This window comes from Scyliorhinus torazame, chromosome 18 (assembly GCF_047496885.1).
Source record: "Scyliorhinus torazame isolate Kashiwa2021f chromosome 18, sScyTor2.1, whole genome shotgun sequence".
NCBI classification, from domain to species: domain Eukaryota; kingdom Metazoa; phylum Chordata; class Chondrichthyes; order Carcharhiniformes; family Scyliorhinidae; genus Scyliorhinus; species Scyliorhinus torazame.
Window position 1 is genome coordinate 38,704,582 of NC_092724.1, and position 22,497 is coordinate 38,727,078.

Here is a 22,497-nt window from a genome sequence, read left to right on the forward strand (position 1 = left end):
AAGGCAGTGGTCCGGGGTGAAATCATCTAATTTACGATTGGTTGAATAAGGAAAGGAGGGTGGAACATGACCGTCTAGTGAGCAAGATAGTGGAGGTGGACAGGGAATATTCGAGGGTACCCACCGTGGAGGGATTGCTGAGGAGGAAAAAGTTGCAGGGGCAATTTGACAGGATGACAACAGGGCAGGCAGTAGGGCAACTGCGTAGGGCAAGAAGGGTGCAATACGAGTATGGGGAGAAGGTGAGCCGCATGCTGGCGCACCAGCTGCGGAGGCAGACTGCGTCCTGGGAAATATTGAAGATCCGGACAGGGGCTGGGGTTGTGGTGTCAGAGCCAGGGAAGATAAATGAGGCATTTAGAGAGTATTACCAGGGACTTTATGAGGCAGACCCAGGAGGAGAGGAGGGGGACATGAGGCGGTTTCTGGACGAGCTGGAATTTCCCCAGGTGGAGGAAGCAAAGAGGCAGGCGTTGGAGGAGCCCCTGGGGCTGAGGGAGGTGCTGGATAGTATCAGGGGTATGAAGTCAGGGAAGGCCCCTTGGGCCGGATGAGTACCCGGCAGAATTTTATAAGGAATTTGTGGGGGACCTGACACCACATCTGTTGGGGGCGTTTAATGAAGCATTGGAGAAGGGGGAGTTGCCGGAGACGATGAAGCAGGCAGTAATCACACTAATCCCCCAAAAAGGGAAGGATCCGGTGGAATGTGGGTCGTTTAGACCCCTATCACTACTGAACACGGATGTGAAAGTATTGGCTAAGTTGTTGGCGGGGAGGATGGAGGATTGTGTCCCGGGGTGGTTGCAGAAGATCAAACAGGCTTCGTGAAGGGCAGGTAGCTCGCGAGTAATATAAGACGGCTGTTGAATGTGGTGATGAATTCGTCGAGAGCTCTGGTACAGGAGGTGGTGGTGTCCAATGACATGGAGAAAGCATTTGATCGGGTGGAGTGGTGTAGGAGGCCAGGGAGGATCTTAAGAGGTGGGATACACTGCACTTAACGTTGGCGGGGAGGGTCCAAGTGGTGAAAATGAATATTCTGCGGAGGTTCTTGTTTATCTTTCAGGCTCTCCCGATCTTTATACCAAAGGCCTTTTTTCAGAAAGTGGACACAATCATCTCTGACTTTGTATGGGTGGGGAAGGTGCCGAGGGTGGGGAGGGCCCTGCTACAGAGGCAGAGGCAGCGGGGGGGGTTGGCGTTACGATATTATTGTTGTGCACACCTGAACTGTAAGAACTGTGTGAGATTATTGAATGGTAAATCTACAAAATTTGTAAGGAATATCATTTGGAAAATATTAGTTTCGTCAAGTCCATGTTCAGCACCTTCAAATCAGAGCTTGTCTCTGATTCATCTTACACTATCTAGTCACTGTTTTCTTAACAGGTACACCAGCTCAAACCCGTCACAAGCAGAACACTATGAAAGTTACTCTGCTTGCAAGACATCACAGTCAAAACCAGACACACAGATGTACGAATTAACACCGCTTTAATTAATTAAACAATCCCTTTCATAATACAACTAATGCCACCGTAAGGTTAAGCATGAAGAATTACAATAAGAACATAATTCCTAAATGTATCACAGTCTTAGACGGTTTTTTTTTTTACTTGCTGGTTTTTTTTTAAACTTACTGTCATTATTACAGAGCTATGTTCAATTTCCAGGATGGTGGACAGTGAACAAGATTAAACTTACAGTTCACATTCAACATAACACTGTCAAATCCAGGATACATCCGAAATGAAAGTCTAAACCTATGACACCTTCCCTTAATAGGTTGGTGGATGTAGCTTTGCCTTCCTCCTGATCACTCCAGGCGAAGTGCTCTCCATGCTCATTGTCACCATCCATGCTTGTTGTCTTCTTTCTTTGATTATCATCTTCTTCAGTCCTCTTAAGTAACGTAGCACATTTTATCTCTTCATAATGAACATTATTGCTTTCCTCTCTCTTGGTTTGGCATTGTAAACCATCAAGCATTATCTATGATCCAATTACATATTCTCTGCTTCTTTCAGAAATGCTTCAGATGTTCTTTACTTTTTTTCTTCGTTTTCCTGGAACCCGTATGAAATATTTTTTTCTCAACTTTCAAGTTTTGTTTCGGACTCTGTGGCAGTTAAATTCATTAGCCCTTGATCAGGGATGGTGATGAACCCATACCCTTTCAGTGGAATGCAGGTAGTATATTTCCTGCTGCTTGCTCATTCTAAGCAGGAGTCCAATACGGTTGCTGCCTGGCACTGCTTGAAGCTAGTCTGTACTAGCCTGTACTGCTGAAAGTTAGCTTGTACTGCTTAAAACTGGCCTGTACTGACTGCACCTTTTCAAAGGAAGACGCACTGTAGCTGTGGGAGGTACTGAGATCAGTGGGATTTGCACACACAAAGCAATAATCAACTGCGGTTGACCATTGGAGGACATCAAGGTTTTCACATGCTCCACTTGAGGTCTTAGTGAAGAGGTGGAAAGAAAGAGAAACAGCTGCACTCGCAGGGTATGCCTGGAAAGCAACGGCAAGGAATAGCAGAGGAATGCTCCAGTAATTAGTTCTCGCTCAGATCCGCTCATTCAAGACCCTCGATGGACCAGCCTTCAGTCTTGTTTGTGTTGCTAACCTTTTGTAATGATGTGGATCTCATTTTGGTGTATAATGCTGCGACTGTGGTGCAACTCTAATGGAGACCTTTGTCCTTCATGAAATGCTCCTTCTTCAATAGTTGGTTAAAAACCCATGCCTTGCCTGCAATGAAGATGGAAACATCTGCATTCTACAAAGCTGCAGCATTGCTATATTTAGGGCTGTACACTTCGTTTATTTCACCACAGCAATGCTTTGTACCATTCTAGTCTGCATAGGATTGGATTTGATCAGCTTTCTCCTTTCAATTATATTTCATTTGTCACAACTGGGCTTGAACCAGAAACCAAATAGCTTTGTGATATGTTTTCTTTGCATTCAAGTTTGTTATCTGCAGGTGCTACACTTCAAGCAAGTGAATCTACAGCTCTTGTTTATTGCCTGCGTCCATCTGTATCATCACATCTAAGTGTCTAATGAACTTTGAAACAGTTCCGCAACTATATAGTTGGCTTGCTGGTAGTAATATGAAGCGTACCATGTGGTGGTTGGTCCAACATTCTGCCCCATGATGTTAGTCATCTTTACGCACAGCATATTACATTGCCAGATGCTGATGTAATCAGTAAGAAGCCAATCTTCATTACAGGATATATCCAAGAAGTTTTGTGTTTGGCTGAAGGAAGACTGCACTGGGGAAAGAAAGAAGTTCTTTATTAGTGATTACAAATGCATGCTTGACATAGCGGCCACAAAATTGAACTCCACAGTGCTGCTGGTGTTTTTTGCTATGGAAACCTGGAGAACTAAATATGGTGGTCAATCTACTAGACTGGTGTGGGAATGCCATGTATTTGTCAGAAGGATGTGGAGTGGGCAGATCACTCCGCATCCAACGCTAACCACCTCGTCCCCCTTTATTTCAAAGGATCAGCATGGGACTTTCAGGTGAGCAGCTTTTGACATTTTCTTGCTCAGCAGAGTTCATGGAAGATCTGTCTACTGGTTTGTTGGAGTCAGAAGGGAACCATGCTGGACTTTTCTCAGGGGTTCAGTAGCAGTTCAAGACCTCCAAGCAGAAAATCTGCACTCCCCTTCAGGGTTTTATATTAGCAGCCCAGTTGAGCTGCAGTATGACAGGGAATACAGGCAGCGGAGAGTGAAGCTATGCATGGAACGAGAACAAGGAAAGCTTTCAATATAAGGTTGTAGCCATCTTGGATCTTCGGGGAGCATTTCTCTGACCTCAACCTGAACTAGGAGCAGTGTCAAAGGAGCAAGAAGGTGATTTGTGTCACCACCTTCAAATGGACCTGAGGTGTGAAAGAAGCCTAGCCCATCGCTTTTTAGAAGTCTGCAAATGGATCCCTCCTTCATTATCTCATATTTTGCTCAAATTTTCAGAGTAAAATATAGATTTACAGTACTATTTTTACTGCACATACCTACCCTGCACATTTTTGGGTTTGTGGGGGAGAGCCCTCGCAGACATGGGAAACAAGTGCAAACTTCACACGGACAGTGACCCGGGGCCAGGATCGAACCCGGCCTTCAGCGCCATGAGGCAGCAGTATAACCAGTTCTTCACCATGCCGTCCCTTAGCTTTACAGTACTGAAGCAAATTAAATCATCTTTTCAAAATTGTAAACTTTCATAATTGTTATGCGAAGCAACTTTTTAAGTAATTCAGTTAAAATTTATGCAATTCAAGTTGTGTTCATTTGAGCAGTATTGAAGGAATGCTGGATTGTTGTTGGTGCGTCCTCGCTTTCAATGAGATATTGTCCCAGTAGATTAAAGGGGGCATGGTGGCACAGTGGTTAGCACTGCTGCCTCACAGCAACAGGGACACGGGTTCAATTCCGGCCTGGGGTGACTGGCTGTGTGGAGTTTGCACGTTCTCCCCGTGCCTGCGTGGGTTTCCTCCGGGTGCTCCGGTTTCCTCCCACAGTCCAAAGATGTGCAGGTTAGATGGATTGGCCGTGCTAAATTGTCTTTTGGTATCCAAAGAGCTGTAGGTTAGGTGGGAATAAGGCGGGGGTGTGGGCCTAGGTACTGTACTCTTTCAGAGGGTCAGTACAGACATGATGGGCTGAATGGCCTCTGCACTGTAGAAATTCTATGATTCTATTATTTCAAAGTCCCATCTACTGACTTGACTAATTCGGGTGAATGTGAAAGTTGCTATCTCATTATCTGAAGGGAAGCAGGGAATTTTCCTGGTGTCCCAATCAAATACTCCACCCTCCCCAAAAGTTACTAAAACATTAATCTCATTGTTGCATAATCTTTCTTAGGGCAAAATGGCCACAACATCTGCCTGCAAATAATAGTTGTTACTGCTCGTGAATGCACAATATTTGAAAGGTTTTTGGGGTGTTTGTGAGAGATTTCATAGAATTTACAGTGCAGAAGGAGGCCATTCGGCCCATCGAGTCTGCACCGGCTCTTGGAAAGAGCACCCTACCCAAGGTCAACACCTCCACCCTATCCCCATAACCCAGTAACCCCACCCAACACTAAGGGAAATTTTGGACACAAAGGGCAATTTATCATGGCCAATCCACCTAACCTGCACATCTTTGGACTGTGGGAGGAAACCGGAGCACCCGGAGGAAACCCACGCACACACGGGGAGGATGTGCAGACTCCACACAGACAGTGACCCAAGCTGGAATCGAACCTGGGACCCTGGAGCTGTGAAGCAATTGTGCTATCCACAATGCTACCGTGCTGCCCGTAAAAGATGTGATAAGATTTCAGACAAAAGGTAGACATTTAGATGCTTTTGCATGGGTGTTTGTCTGATAAAGATTGTGACAGGCAGTACTTCTGCATAACCATTTGATCTGGCTCCCTTACCCCAGTGATAGAATCATTAGCCACCTCCACCCTCAGCAATGGTAACATTTTCGCTGCAACATTTCCTACCTTGTCAGTTGGTGCGTGTGATGAGTTTACAGAATCAGACACATCCTAGAGGTCTGTACGCGTGCTTTGAAACGCCTCTTCCTGCTTTCTGTCAGCCTGGATCGTGCAGCGATAGGACCCTCTGAATTGTGCCTCTTTTGGCTCCGATGGAGAATGATGCGGTACGTCCCAGTTATGGGACTAAGGCAGTTCCAGGTAGGATTGTTGCAGATGTGTTCCTCTGTGATTCCCAGGCCTCTCAATGTTTTCTTCACCTCCTTTTCCTCTTCGTTTAGAGATAGAGAACTGGCCAGGTGGGCTGGATTCAAGTGGAATGGTTGGTATGGCTCTGGACATTCCATTCCCTTCAGCCACGGGCTTTCCAGGATGTCGGCCAGGGTGTAGCGGTTTGTTGGAATGGATTGAAGAATTCCTTGGATTAGTTTCTGGCAGGGATCTGACACATAGGCTGGAATTGTGTATGATCCAAGTAAAATGCACTTTTTCAGCTTCCTGATGTTTTCTGCACGGAAAGGCAAGGTTGCTGTCACCATGAAGTATAGAAGGATGCCCAGAGCCCAGATGTCCACATAGATTCCAAAGTAGCTCTTTTCCCGAAATAGTTCTGGGGCTGCATAGGGCGGCGAGCCGCAACAAGTGTTTAAAGGTTCATTCGGAGGACACAATGCACTGAAGCCAAAGTCACCCACTTTCACACAGTTAGCACCCGAGTAGAACACATTTTCTGCCTTGAGATCCCGATGGATCACATTGTTCTCATGCTGAAAAAGGAAAATGGAAAGTGGAAAGTTAGGCAGGCAAAATATGAAGCAATCGGGGAAGGAAGAGATGAGAACACTGAGGAGTTGATAGTCTGTCGGTTGTAATACTCATATCAGGACACCCGGTATCAAGGCTATCACCGGTACCAGCTTCATTTTTCTATTCCAGAAATGACTTCTCCTCAGAGCAATGCAAAAATTCACATTTGTAATGCAGGGTATTATCATCGCTTTAATTTTACTTTGCTGACTGTAATAGGGCTGGAATGTCCCCCCACAGGATTCGTGGCCCTGATGTTGGGATCAGTTGGACATTCTGGGCCTGTACTTCCCAGCAGCAAAACTGGTTCAGCATTTCTCTGGGAGGCAGCCTTACAACTATTTCTTATTGGGTTTCTTTATCTGAGTACGGTAGAGGTAACTCTTGCACACCTCCCATGAATGCCAGAAACAAATCGATCTAGTTTAACAGCACAATGGCAGTTGGCCATTTTTGCTCCAATTTCTGTTTCTACTCTCTGTCCTTTAGTCACTGCAGTGGTGCCTTTACCTGCACTGCGGGGGTGCCTTTGCCTGCACTGTGGGGGTTGCCTTTCCCTGCACTGCGGGGGTGCCTTACCCTGCACTGCGGGGTTGCCTTACCCTGCACTGCGGGGTTGCCTTACCCTGCATGCAGGGGATGCCTTTCACTGCACTGCGGGGGATGCCTTTCCTTGCACTGCGGGGGATGCCTTTACCTGCACTGCGGGGGTGCCTTTCGCTGCACTGCGGGGGTGCCTTTCCCTGCACTGCGGGGGTTGCCTTTCCCTGCACTGCGGGGTTGCCTTACCCTGCACTGCGGGGTTGCCTTACCCTGCACTGCGGGGGTTGCCTTACCCTGCACTGCGGGGTTGCCTTACCCTGCACTGCGGGGGTTGCCTTACCCTGCACTGCGGGTGTTGCCTTACCATGCATGTAGGGGATGCCTTTCCCTGCACTGTGGGGATGCCTTTCCCTGCACTGCGGGGGTGCCTTTCCCTGCACTGTGGGGATGCCTTTCCCTGCACTGCGGGGGATGCCTTTCCTTGCACTGCGGGGGATGCCTTACCCTGAACTGCAGGGGTGCCTTTCACTGCACTGCTGGGGATGCCTTTCCTTGCACTGCGGGGGTGACTTACCCTGCACTGCGGGGGTGCCTGTCCCTGCACTGCGGCAGGTGCCTTACCCTGCACTGCGAGGGTTGCCTTTCTCTACACTGCGGGGGTACCTTACCCTGCACTGTGGGAGTGCCTTTCCCTGCACTGCGGAGGTTGCCTTTCTCTACACTGCGGGGGTGCCTTTCCCTGCACTGTGGGGATGCCTTTCCCTGCACTGCGGAGGTTGCCTTTCTCTACACTGCGGGGGTGCCTTTCCCTGCACTGTGGGGATGCCTTTCCCTGCACTGCGGGGTGCCTTTCCCTGCACTGTGGGGATGCCTTTCACTGCGCTGCTGGGGATGCCTTTCCCTGCACTGCGGGGGTGCCTTTCTCTACACTGCGGGGGTGCCTTTCCCTGCACTGTGGGGATGCCTTTCTCTACACTGTGGGGATGCCTTACCCTGCACTGTGGGGATGCCTTTCTCTACACTGCGGGGGTGCCTTTCCCTGCACTGTGGGGGCGCCTTTCCCTGCACTGCGGGGGTGCCTTTCCCTGCACTGTGGGGGTGCCTTTACCTGCACTGCGGGGGTGACTTTCTCTACACTGCGGGGGGCATTTCCCTGCACTGCGGGGGTGCCTTTCCCTGCACTGCAGGGGTGACTTTCTCGCAGGACAGTTGCATACCATTAGGAACAGGAGATGGAGTGCTCTTTCAGAGGGTCAATGGAGAATCAATGTGCCTCCTTCTGCACTGTAGGAATTCTATGGATTCTGTACTCTATTACTCCCAGAGGAGACTATTCCTATGAAGTTACTTGGGTCACTACAGACCTGTTTCGCCCCAGCTGTTGCTTTTTCAGATAGTCAACATTCACTGGAGGATCGCTGGCCGATTAAGAGCACAAATAGCTATACATAGGGCTGAAAACGCAGATATAGAATGCTGAAAATTGGGTTGCCCTGGTTTTTGAGCACGAGGGAAACGATGCCAATGTAGTCGGTAACACACACAATTGTCATGTACCTAATTCAGCTGTATGTTTGTAGCATTGGTTTGAGCAGCTCCGGTGATGTTTCTCTGTCCTCCAAGCTATCTGCAGCCTCCGCGCACAGCAGGGGGGCCGGCAGTGTCGTTCGCTGATCATGGAGGTACCACCAAGCTTCCTATTAGAAGAGGCTGCATATCGGAGATCATGGCTGATGGAAAATCCGTTTGAAAGATTGGGAGAATGTCTGAGCAAGGAAGGTTGAGGGCTCACTGCTTTACTAATGCTGCACTGGAGGCTCTGGTCACTGAGTTGGACTCCAGGAAGGAGGCTGTGTATTCCCAGGTGGAAGAGCAACCCAAAAGAAACAGCCTGAAGAGAAAATGGGAATATTCTGTCCTCTAGGGAAACGCCTGGATTCTGGACATGGCAGCAATGCAGGGGAAAAATACAACAATCATACAGACAGGGAGGTGAGTGAATGCATCCTCACATCTAATTCTCACCACATAACCAATTCCTTACTCCAATTAATTTGCCACAACCCCATCATTCACCCAGCTGCACTCCCTGGCACTCGGGACTTTCACCTATCATTCCTGTGTTCCACCAAACCCATACACATATACCAATGCTGCCAACATCACACCCACCTCTCTCTATGGAAGGAGGTTTAAGTTCCCTTAACAACAGGGAGAGACAGAGAACCAAGGTGCTCAGGAAGGGGTGAGGGGATGTGCGTACCAGGATTCCATTCCGAGTCACCTGGAGGAAATGATGGGACCAGAGGCAATGCTGCCCTTGGCACCTGATGCAGCGCAGACTGTCCAGCATGATGGTGAGTGACGGTCTTCCTCCTTTTCAACTTCTCCCTCACTCTCATCCCGAGATGTGAGAACAAGTGGAAACTGAAGATGGCGTGACCATGGAATTCCTGCTTTCCCCCGAAATCCCACCCACCCTTCTCTGCAGAAGAATTACTCCCTGGGCACACCAGTGGGGCAGCTGGATGAGGAAGAGCTACCCCATGAAAGTGATGAAGATGCACCATTGCTTGATCTCTGTAAGGATCCTCCCTGTTTATTCCCCTTATTTCCCCTATCTTTTATTTTGCTGTTCTTATTTTGATCCATGGATAATTAATGGACATGTCCCTTTAAGGCACGCAGCCTGTACCTTTAAGCAAAAGAATCCGGATGCTACAGGATAAATCACTTTGCTAGCCTGTGCTGGTTTCAACAGGAGACCACAGACTTCTTAGCACCAGTGAGAGAGATGGGCGGGTGGGCAATAAATTGGCCCAAAACGCTGTACTCTGCCTGGTAATGCTTTTCAGAATCCTAAGGAATTTCAGTTTTGATTCTGGCAAACCAGAGGTAAGTAACTGCAAACTCGTATTAGCTGCATAGTTCATTATAGTTCTTGTGTTATAAATTCAGTAATTGTGTTTAAACCTACAAACCTGGTGACTGTAATTATTGGGCAGGCAAGGCCAAAGGCTTCAGGTATTTTTATAAGAATTATTGTTTCATTCATTTGTGTTGTGACTCTGGGGCACATGGGGCTGGAATTGACCGCGCTGTGACCCAGGGGTTGGAACATCTCCCACGGGTCACCAGCAGCCTAGATACAAACACTGCGAGGAGCTCAAGAGGGTGGTGCTGAATTACAGTCTGCACATAGTGAGTTATCAGACATGGTTGGACTGCAGCCAGACCAGGGAAAAGGATGGCTCACATGCCAGCTCCCTGGAGGCCGAGGGGCGAGACGTCTTCTGCTGCAGGGGGCTTAGATGATGACCTTGATGGGACGGCCTACAATTATGCTGCTACTCTGCCAGTGTCCTTGCCTGTCATCCAGCCAGCCCAGGTTGCTGCTGCCTGTACCAAGTTGGTGCAGTCTAAAGCTAGGCCCAGACCTGTTTAAGGATGTCCTGTATAGCAATCTGCAGTCTTCCTCTTTGAAAGTCTGCAACCACAGGGATAGCACTGAAGGAGTACTAGAGAGGCAAGAGCACTTATATGGCAGGCACTAAAGGATTGCACAGGGGATTAGTTCATTGTTGTTTCAATATTTGGATGTGTTGTTGTATAAAGATGCTTTGTAAAGGTTCTTGTGGGTGGCCTTTATTGCTGGATGTTGGACGAGGAGACATTGTGATGGAGAGCGTGGAGTGAATGTGGGGGTGGATCTGTTGTGGGCCCACATTGAGATGGGTAAAGTTGTTTCAAGTGGCAGTGTAGCCTTACAATTCATCAACTGACATTCCATTCAGTTACCCAGGCTGCAAGACGCCTACAGGGATGACAGCAAAGAGGCGTTTAATGGAAATTATGGATAGTTAGTGCCAAGGATCACAGCTAACCACCATGGATCAGGCTGATCAATTAACAAGTTAATGTTGGACAGTGGTCTTCGTTTTGCTCAGGTATAACAGAGGTTATGATTGCTCTTGACCTGGATCAGTTCAAACAGAGACCTATTGTAGGTTTATTCATGACCCACCCAACTCAGCAGGGCTTCTTTCTTCTCCACCCACCTCGGTCAGCAGATCCATACATCATTTCCTGATTGCTGGTGTCTGGCTTCAGGGTGTCGGCAGAGATTACCCTCTTTGTTGGAACATGGAATCTTTAAAAAGCAATGTTGACCACCTTCACGTAATATCTAAACTGGTGACTGGACCACGGTGATATCATCTGAGGGGGAGCAAAGCAAGTTCCTCTTGTCCAGGCGAAAGCTTCAGTATAGTAATCCCACTCTGATCTTTCATCTCTACATCCCATCCACCTGGCCCTTTTAGGATCACAGGACATGGGTCTATGCAACCAAATTGTTAACTGGCTTATTACCACGCAGGGTGCTCAAGGCAGATGCATCTATTGTTGCAGTTCAACTGCAGTCACAGCACCCATATGACTCCATTCTTCATTAAATGTCTGTGACTTTTTGAACGTTCTTTGTGAACAAGTATCTCAACCTATTCCAAAAGCTCGACTTCCTCATTTCCAGAAGTGTCATTTGCCAACACAGCTGGAGATAATTTTTCAGACAGTCCCTCCATTGTGACTGGTACCTTCTTCATGCAGGGGGCAATAGCATATCTGCTTGTACTGAGGCTGTGTGTAACACAGTCTTATGCACAATATGTGCAGGTGATCCCTGCACCTGAACTTGCTTCACCAGCATTCTCACAGGAAATGACCCAGTTGATAAGAGGCAGATGAGGATGATGATCTTGGGAGTTAATAATAAGACTCTAAGACATAGGAGCAGAATTAAGCCACTTGGCCCATTGAGTCTGCTCCGCCATTCAATCATGGCTGATATTTTTCTCATCCCCATTCTTCTGCCTTCTCCCCATAACCCCTGATCCCCTTATTGATCAAGAACCTATCTATCTCTGTCTTAAAGACATTCAGTGATTTGGCCTTCACAGCCTTCTGTGGCAAAGAGTTCCACAGATTCACCACCCTCTGGCTGAAGAAATTCCTCCTCATCTCTGTTTTAAAGGATCGTCCCTTTAGTCTGAGATGGTGTCCTCTGGTTCTAGTTTTTTCTACAAGTGGAAACATCCTCTCCGCATCCACTCTATCCAGTATCTTTCAATAAGATCCCCCCCTCATCCTTCGAAACTCCAACAAGTACAGACCCAGAGTCCTCAACTGCTCCTCATTCGGCAAGCTCTTCATTCCAGGGATCATTCTTGTGAACCTCCTCTGGACCCTTTCCAAGGCCAGCACATCCTTCCTTAGATACGGGGCCAAAACTGTTCACAATACTCCAAATGGGGTCTGACCAGAACCTTATACAGCCTCAGAAGTGCATCCCTGGTCTTGTATTAATGTTGCTCATGGAATTTTCTAGCAAACAAATCTTGATCACTGACCTTAGTCATAAATAATTCCCTACTGAGGTGGGGAAACCAAGGTCAGGATGATGATCACATGTTATGCAGTGTTTGCCTGCCACATAAACAACCAAGCACCACCGTTAACTCCAATTCACTTCATTGAAGGATTAGTCCTTTAAGACATAAGTGATGTATGGAGGAGGGCAGAAGAAGAAAAGAATGACCTACCTTGTAGGGTTTTCTTCATTCTCTGAATGCTGTGGCAACCTCTACACTATGCTGCTACCTGGTCATTCCAGAAGGACTTTGAAGGATATCAAATTAATACTGCTTTCTTCCTCTCACAATGTCCTCTGGCAGTCTGAAAACTAAATGCAATCTTGTGTATATGTCAGAATTTATAAATGACGCAGGAATGGAAAGATTATATAGACAATTTACTTTAAACCATCTGACCTTAAAATGAGATGTACATTCAGTGAATATTTGGAATCAGTCCAATTCGGTGGTGTGTAAAGAAGGTGACATCTATTTAAAGATGACAATATATGACAGTTTTGTTTTTAAGCCAAGACTACATCTCCCACTTACCATATGTTTGACAGCCGATATAATCTGAACAAATATAAATTTACTCTCGTATTCCATGAGTCGTCCCTGCGTGGAGATCCTGGTGAACAGATCCCCTCTGTCCACATACTCCAACACCAGGTAGAGTCGAGATTGTGTCTCCAGCATCTCGTACAATCGGATGATATTCGGGTGATGAAGTTGCTCCATATTCAGGACTTCATTTATGAATGGTTGCTGTGAATTCTGGCTCAGATGCTTCTTGTCCATGATCTTAATTGCTACCTTCTCTGCAAATTACAAAGAGGACAATATTGTCACTAAAATAAGAGAGTGATTAATATACTGAGTGTAGACTCCGTGCTTCCATATTACAGTCAATGGAAGGAGTAGATAAGTTTATCTGATTCATCATTCAGGTTTCTGGACATGTAGTGTGTTCAGAGCACTACATCATATATCAGGATAGCAGGTACTGAGATACAAACAAAATGCTTAATTTACTGAGAGACTGTGTGCTGACTGGCACTAAAGTAATCCAAGTAGTTTATAGCCTTTGCATGTTTTTAAGCTGCTTTAGTATTGTCCCTCCCAAGTTAATCATGATTGGTAATCTTACTTAGATGGATCTAATATAATCTTGAGGAAATGTGCATTGACAGACCAATGTTTCTTTATGATGATATCGTTATGTTGTCATAGACCCGAGGGGACAATCCAGAGAATAGGGTTGACATAAGAATTCGTATTATCAATTTCAGTGGTAGATCTTGGCTCCAGGTCACTGTCCATGTAATGTTTGCACATTCTCCCTGTATCTGCATGGGTCTCACCCCCACAACCCAAAGATGTGCAGGGTAGGTAAATTGACCATGCTAAATTGTCCCTGAAGTGGAAAAAAAGAATTGGATACTCTAAATTTGAAAATTTCAGTGGTTAAATAGTTACCCATGAATCTGATACTTTTCATCATATTGGTATTACTCATTTGATCTTACAACCATCCAGATACGGGCATTGTACTCTATCAGTTACGTGTCCCACCATTTGCTGAGTGTATCTGATCTCGGCAATTACATCCATCATGGATGAGAAAATCTTAGATTGGGGGCGGCACTGTGGTGAGCACTGCTGCCTCACAACACCAGAGACCTGGGTTCGATTCCGGCTTTGGGTGCCTGTCTGTGTGGAGTTTGCATATTCTCTCCATGTCGGCATGGGTTTCCTCTGGGTGGGTGCTCCAGTTTCCTCCCACAGTCCAAAGATGTACAGATTAGGTGGATTAGGCATGCTAAAATTGCCCATTTGTGTCAAACAACGTTGGGCTATGGGGATAGGGTGGGGGAGTGGGCCTAGAGAGGGTGCTCTTTCAGAGGGTTGGTGTAGACTCAATGGGCCGAATGGTCTCCTTCTGCACTGTAGGGATTCTATGGATGAGACAGCGATGTTGGAGACAGCAGTAGGTCATGACTGCTTTCTTTTTGCAATGCACCTGATGAATAAAATTGGCAAAATAGGGAGGTGCAAAAACCATTTTAGAAGCTGTTCACCAGGTCCATTGGAAAGAGTGGCCCTTTCCCTTCCATATCTTTTACACTTAGTATGAAGGATTTTCCTTTACCGCACCTTCCATGTACCATTTATTTTCACCAACTGAACAAGTGACTGTGCAACATTTTATAATAACATTCACACTCATCTAGTTACGATAGTGTTTACCCCCAATCTACAGTGTTCTAGATTACGAACAGCAGCACCTTTGCCTTGGCAACCTGAGCAACGGGGATGGACCAGTGGGATTGGGATGGGGATTGAGGGGGGCGGGGGTGGGATGATATGGTGACTTGCTGAATAAAACCCCTTAAGATTATTGTCCCAGTATCCATGTATGTGATTTGGAATCATAAATGACCATTACTAATGATTTAATAATCACTTAATTGCTGGCCTGAATCGTTAGATTTCTGTGTTGGTCCCAAGAACAGACAGCTACATCTTTATCAGCATACCATTATTTAATATTCCTTTCTTCAAAATCTCTTGGGTGCGCGAGGATTTTGAATCTTGCCTGTTTGAATGATTTTGTGTCTTTTCTAGACTTCATTGTAATGGGTATTTTGTAATTGCCACTGTCACCACCTTTAAGGATTGTTAATGCACAAGGCCGCTGGGCATTATGTACCAAGTTGCTGTTTTGCAACTGAGACACAAAGCATTTCATAACTTGATTGTGCTTCAAATAATTGGAGCGTCCACAGCAAGTGGCTATCAGATTCATTGATTGGGCTAAGAGCAGAGGTGATGCACAAGAGGCCAGAGTCAGAGGGACTGAGAGTTTATGTGGGGACTGAAGGTATGCAGAAGGGCACAGAAAGAGAGAGGATCAGAAACAGAATGAGTGTTTTAAATTTGAAGCATTGTGGGAAGAAAGCCAATGTCAGTCATTCAGGGAAGGGATGAAAGATCAGCGGGACTTGGTGTGGGATAATATACAAACAGCAGAGTTTTGATGAGTCATAAACGCACAATAGAAGACCATTTGGCCCGTCAGGTCCCTGAGCTGAAGTTAAGGGATATCAGAGGGTGAACGATGGGATTCCAGCCTGAAGCATTGATGTAATTGAGTCTGAAGGCAAAAAAACATGAATGAGTTTTCAGCTGCAGAATGGGGTGAGGCATTTTGAGGGGGTGTAAGCGGATGGTCTTTGTTACAATGGCGATGCATTCTTCAGATGCTGTCTTCAGAGAAATATATGCATTCAGGGCTTAGGCAGTGGAGAACTTGGGGAGACATGATGGAGAGAGATTTTGACTAAGAAGAGAAACAATGCCACAGCAGAAGTTAAATGGCTTGAATGTTCAACTCGGGAGAATAGGGTACTGAGTTAGCAAACAGCCTGATTTACTCACAGAATTGCATCCCCCTGTCTGGTCAATCAATGAGAAGGCTCCAGAGTCTTTGACAGGGGACAAAGACAATGATTTTGGTCGTCAAACTATTTAACTGGAGTAAATTGCATCTTAGTGAGAGTGGAGTCAGATGAGCTCAATTTCACTGAGCTGGACAATGAAAAGAGTGACATTGGAGGGTATTGCAGTGGCTGACCATGTCAAAGGCAGTCAAAAGGTTGAGAAAGATGAGATAATTGCACCATGACCACATTCGGAAAGTTTGTCGTGAGTGACTTTGGTTAGGAACATTTCAGTGCTTTGCCACAAGAGATTGGAGAGATTCAACCATGGAATTATATAAATTTGAACGTAGACTTGGAAGATTAAGAGAGATGAGGCAACCATTTGCGAGAATGGGGAGGTTGTGATTTCTTTTCAGGAGTACTCCAATATTGTGGTGTTGAAAAGGAGAGGGAGGGTATCCTGGGAACCTTTACAATGCCAAATGGCGTGGGGGCCAAGGAAGGAAGTTGGGTTTCATAGATGTGGGGTCAAGGGAGCAAACACTTGGATTCATCAGTAAGAGAGGAGATAAGTCAGAAACTAATAAAATACATGCATTCAGGGTTTTGGCAGAGGAGAACTTGGGGAGACATGGTGGAGAGAGAATTCGACTTGGTTAAGAAGATAAGCAATGCCACAGCAGAAGTTAAATGGATGGTCACAATCTTAGTAACAAAATCTATGAGCTCCTAGAACTTGTTATTGGAGATGGGCATGGTGGGGCATAAGAGAAGTGGATTGAAGGAGATGGTTGTTCTTGGAAAAATATGTTTTAAGTCTGCAACAAATTGAGGGAATGGCCATGAGGCTCGGAGAGAGCAAAGACTTTTAGAGACAAGGACATCAGAGGTGGGGTGTGGTTGAACAAACTGAAGGCGGCTTAAGCGATGAAGCAATGAGGGGCTGTGATCTCATTGAATAACAGGCTCAAGGGGATGAACAGCCTACTCCTGTTCCTAAGTTCAAAGACTACGCAGACTACATGAGGAATGGATTGGAACTATAAGACTGTCCACGACATTCTGTGCTCATTACTCCCAGTGCTGGTTTACTCGTGCCTCCATTGGTCCGTGTTTTCAAAATGTTAATTTAACAATGTCAAAGATTGTTGATAATTGTTGCTGGTATTTTTAACTAATCCCTAAATTCATTGTTTATAGGTCAATTACTTTATGCACTAAGGTCCGTACTGTTTTATAATGTTTAGTTTAGAACAGTTTTAGCATTACACCATTGTATAATATCATAATCCCAGTATGGCACCAATTTGGATATTATAATGCAGGTGTTTCTAAACTTGTTTTCAGTGCAAGCTCTGCAACTTTGTGTTTGTCCTCTTCTCTTGCAAATATCGACAATCTGTTTAAATAATCTTTTAACGATATCTTTGCATTATCTATTAATCGGCCAGACTTCTCAATATACAGGGTACGATTGAGTATGGTAGATATATTCACCTTTCGTCAAGCAGTGTATTCCAAGCTTCACCTTTGAGAAGTTCCCAATGCCAATTTCTCCACGAAGTTGGTAAAATCCAATCCTTTGTCCAAGTATAAGTTCATTTTTCACTTTCTTGTTGCTCCTCATGTCATAAATAACCTTTTCAAAGGGTGTGAGTAATACATTTGGCCCCTCTCCCTCCTCATCATCCATCTTGCACTGCAGCAATCGTTTAACACCTTGTGTCGGGCTGAGGTAATCCCTCAAATCTTCAGTGTGAACAGAAAGCTTTTCTACAGCCATCGTTAAGGTTCACAGTTTGCAACTGAGAAAGTGGAACTCCATCACCATCGCTTTAAAAGAAAAGTTCAGTCAAAGTTAACAAGGAGAAGTTCCCCACTCAAAGTCGCATCCTCTCAGTGGTCTCATGGAATCTCATCTCTATGGAATCTCTGTGCCTAATCATCTCCTTCCTCAGAAGGCTCTCCCCAGACTTTGATACGAGTTATGTTTGTTAGCTTCGAGTTCAGAGAACCCAGATCTAAATGATTTTGCCACAGAAAATCGTTGCTGTCTTTGAAACTGGAATATTGTTACTTGATCTTCATTATCAGTTCAACGTTGAACAGCATTCACTTTATATTCTACTCAAAGACTAAATAGATTCTGATCAGGGCAGTACGGTGGTGCAGTGGTTAGCACTGGGACTATGGCGCCGAGGACCTGGGTTCGAATCCCGGCCCGGCTCACTGTCCGTGTGGAGTTTGCACATTCTCCCAGTGTCTGCGTGGGTTTCACCCCCCACAACCCAAAGATGTGCAGGTTAGGTTGATTGGCCATGCTAAAATTGCCAATTAATTGAAAATAAATAAATAAATAATCGGGTACTCCAAATTAATTTTTTTTTAAATAGATTCTGATCGGTGGGAGCATCTTCTTCAGCTTCTAGACAATCTCTAAGATTCTCTGAGACAATAGTGAAGGAAAAATACATTTAATTTCAATAATGGGCAGTAAGTAGAGCTACGCAAGGAGTCTTAATTTGTACAGAGCCACAAAACTCCATTTGACAGCTTATAAATTAGGAATTGATCAGCCCAGAGAGTTACTGGCAGGCTCGGTTGGAGTGCCTTTGTTCAACATCTGAAAGCTCTCTTCACAAAGGAGAAAACAAACACTGAGCAGTGGCATGAAAAGCAGGTTCACAGTCAAATGTAACATCCTGTGTGGTGGGCACTATCCCTCCTTACCCTTTTGGAGCCACCTTGGGGCCTTTGACGTGATTGACCACAACATGTTCCGCTACGACTCCCCGCCATTGGCCAGCTGGACAGGACTTCCATGCATCAAATCATAAGCAGACACTTCCCTACAATGGCTTCTCTCCCCAGTCTTGCACCATTACCTCTGGAGGGCAAGTACTTATCCTTGGCTCCCTCCTATTTCTCATTAATGTGCTGCCCCTCGAGGACATCATCCCAATCCACATGTAAACTGCTGAGACCCAGCTCTACCTTACCGACACCTCTCTTGACCCTTTTCACTTTTGTCACGCTACTTGACCATCATCCAGAATTTAATCTGAAATTTCTCCCAATTAATCATTAAAAATATAGAAGCCATTTTCTTCAGCTCTCACCACAAACTTCATTCCATAGCCACTCTCTGAAGCTGCACCAGACCATTTGCCACCTGGCTGCCCCATATCCCCTCCATCAACAAAAACACCTACCTCCATAATAATTCCCATCTATGCCCCTACCACAGCCCATCAGCTGCATGAAAAGCCGGACTCAAAGTGTTACTTTCACATGGCACAATGGCGGCACAGTGATTAGCACTGCCACCTCATAGCGCCAGGCACCTGTGTTCAATTCCAGCCTGGGTGACTGCCTGTGTGGAGTTTACACTTTCTCCCCATGTCTGCGTGGGTTTCCTCCCACAGTCCAAGGAATGTGGGTTAGGTGGGGTTATGTGGTGATGGTGGTGGTGGTGTGGTGTTGGGGGGGGTGGAGATGCTCGCAACATCATAAAAAGGACAAAGGTATTCCCCCTCCGATGGCTTACTAAGCTGCTATTGATAACAGAGTGGACATGCCCAGTTTATCGTGGTGAAGCCTCCTGGATAGAGAGAGCCTGATGTCCTCAAATTTGTTCAAAACCCTGAGGGAATTTGCATAAGTTTACGAGCCCCGTACATGACTCTGGTCTCAAAAAAAAAAGACCCAACCCCTGGATTTGGTGCACGGTGGCCTTGACTTGACTGTGTAACCTTGCTGACTGTGTGTGAAATGTACTGCCGGTGACAGTGGTAGTGGAGTGGAATCCAGTCAAATCAGGGCTTTAGTGTCTAAATGGAGTTGTGAAAAATGACTACTTGGGCAGAGTACCAGGGAACTGTCTCTGGTTGTTGAACTTTATCCAATCAAAAAATACCTACCCAACAATTTCACTCACAATGTGTACAAAGAGTGCATTGAAGTGTAATGCGAAATATCACCCCGCCAGCCCACAATGCTTCAGGCTGAGCAGATTAGAGCTAACAGTCCGGTTCAACAGATTGGAGTGCCTACTGGTGACCGACCATGAAAGAAGTCTCTTCTAATGCTCTTACTCCCCTGCTGCTTATCATGCTTTCAGGCCGTGAGACTTAGAGGCTGAAACCCTCGCAACATTTAAGAAGTATTCAGATGAACACTTGAAATGCTGTGGGATACAAGGCTACGGACCAAGTGCTGAGAAAATGGGATTAGAATAGATAGGTGCTCGATGACGGGCGTGCACACAATGGGCTGAGGGGCCTCTTTCCATGCTGTAAAAACATTATGACTCTCTCTATGAGCTCAGTGCTCAAGAGGAGCTGCAAGATTTCTGCCCTGTCCCCACATCACCATAACTGGATTGTGGCTCCACTTGGAGCTGGCAATGTATTACCAAATAGTACAACATAATCGTAAGTAATTTCGAGGTGAGACGAGCACAGACCTTCAGATTTGCTATGGTATCGGTAAAGATGCTCAATAGTGTCCAGCAATTTGGTGCATGAATAATTTTAGAATTGAATTAAATTGGTTACAATATAGAAATTTTAGAATTGAATTAAATTGGTTACAATATAATTTTTTAAAATGCCGAATCTGTATGCTATCGGACAGAAAACGGCCTGTCACAAACTCACAGGATTAGTTTACCTGTTTAATCAAAATTGTGTAATTGTTCTTCTCCATCTGTTGTAGTTTAAGTTGATCGGTCAGTTTTGCCTTGTCCTGTTGCATGAGAGCCTGCGTTTCAATGTCCTCTGATGCTTTCTGTTCTGTGGCAGCTGCGCTTGGGAGTCCAGGAAGAGCTTCAATCTCTGACGAGTGTTACAAAGAATAAACAGCAGTAAGACTGCTCACTGGGTTAATCTAATTTGGTCACTGACAGTCTTGAGGATGAGGATTAATGCAGTTACTTTCCCTTTTTATATCTGGCCTGTTTATTCTTAACAGGATTTCAAGAATTACCGCCTGACCTAAAATTACACAATTTATTAAAATGTGTCACTAGCGCAATCACTTTTAGCAGAATGTGGACAAGCATCTTACAATCACCTGCCATTTCTGGCCATAATCTACCACGCAAAGCACCGAGAACCATTTCTCATTGTGACGTGACAGTCCCTTCACACACGGCATACCAATTTACATTAATATTAACATTTGACATAGGAAGGTGGAAAAGGTCTTTCAAGGGGCTTCACAGAAGCAGAATGAGACAGAAACAGATACTGGGCAAATGAAAGGGATGAAATTGGTCCATGCCAACAGACACGGGTTTGCAGAAAATCAGCAGCCAATTGCTAGCTTTTTTAAAAAAAATTCCTTCGACTTCAAAATTGTGGCCAAGATTCGTGATTTCAAACCAAATAAAAGTGACAGCGCAATGTGGAAACCAGTTTTACAAAAATACTTTGAAAACCATTGTTCCATGAGCCTCAGGTGAAAAATCAGCATTGCTATGAGTCTGTTTAGCTTTGCGAGTATTTTACCTGAAAGGTGTGCATTAAGGAGGCTATTAAAAGGAGAAGCAGTTGGTGAGGTTTAGCAAAGGAATTTCCAGGTGATCGGGCCTAGATGACTGAAGGCATGGTCACCAATTGTGGGACAAAGTGATTGTGGGATGTGTAAAAGGCCAGAGCTTCTCCCATAAAGGTGTGTTGGTTTATGGGTGTCTCAATCTTCCAATTCTCACACTACTGTGTGTATATGTAATGCCCAACCAAATCATGTGTATGTCTAGCCAATTTATAATGCTCCTGCAAAGCCTAGAGATATTTAACTTTCTTACAGATTCTCCATAAATGCACAGTTTGCCACTGTGGTTTGTAGACCCAGTTATGCTTCCTCCCCTCACCCCATCCTTTATGTTGCTGTCCTGGTCTCTCTGGGGCAAACATTTTCATCAGACAGGTTGAGTCCACAATCTCTAATACCATGTGGCCAGCATGAGCCCCAAGTTGACTCAGCAGCTTATTGGGAGCCCACCAGGGACCTCAGAAGCAGGATTTTTATTTAGTCAGGTTGACATTACTGTAACAGGAGATAATCCAAGTAGGTGTATGTCAGCACTTATTGTGAGCAGGTCATTAAAGGCCACCCAGCACCATTTTCCCCTTCTATCTCCCACTGTTCACACCAGGGTCATCTCATCAGCAAAATGGTGGGCAACACAGGAGCATTATTTCGTTAAGGTGGGGAGACCGATGCTTGTAGTAGGTGGGAAGAAACCTGTCACTAGATAGATTAAAAACCTGCTTAGAGAGGAAGCAATTGGGTTAAATTTCTTGCAGCATGTTGTCGTGTTGGGTGTTCTGATGCACAAATGATCCAACACGGCTGTAGGTGGTACAACTCAGTTTTATTGTCTAAACAACTGTAACAACTAACTGCTGGCTTGGGTACGTGCTTCACCGGCTAACCTGTGGACGCAGCCCTATCACTGTCTTAATGAGGCACTCTGCACATGGTCTATGTCTGAGTGGCGCGCTGTGAGCTCTGTGCTCTGAGCTATCTCCTGGTAGCATGAGCGGGAACTGTGGTGTTCCCTGTTTTATAGTGCGTGTGCTCTCACTGGTGATTGGCTGCGATGTTATGTGTGTGCTGGTTGGTCCAACTGCCTGTCCATCAGTGTGTGTGTGATTGAACCATGATATGCTGATGTGGATATCATGACATCCCCCCCTTTCACAAAGGATATGTGCCTACATGCTAATAAATAGAAATGTGTACTGAGTGTATCGGAGTATGTGT

General features: G+C 45.5%; 1 protein-coding gene across 2 annotated transcripts; it reads right to left on the reverse strand.

Moving 5' to 3' along the window:
- Positions 1 to 1,480: 1,480 nt before the first annotated feature.
- LOC140395133 (serine/threonine-protein kinase NIM1-like) lies at positions 1,481 to 20,529 on the reverse strand. Of its 2 annotated transcripts, none has more exons than XM_072482600.1 (5): positions 20,398 to 20,529; positions 17,224 to 17,559; positions 12,833 to 13,101; positions 5,526 to 6,286; positions 1,481 to 3,280 (listed from the first exon to the last, which is right to left on the reverse strand). In XM_072482600.1, the coding sequence occupies exons 2-4, from the start codon at positions 17,507 to 17,509 to the stop codon at positions 5,552 to 5,554; spliced, it is 1,290 nt and encodes a 429-aa protein (XP_072338701.1). In that variant the 5' UTR covers positions 17,510 to 17,559; positions 20,398 to 20,529; the 3' UTR covers positions 1,481 to 3,280; positions 5,526 to 5,551. The 2 variants fall into 2 exon arrangements, with proteins under 2 accessions (XP_072338701.1, XP_072338700.1); XM_072482599.1 differs by having other exon boundaries at positions 1,481 to 3,285.
- Positions 20,530 to 22,497: the final 1,968 nt, after the last annotated feature.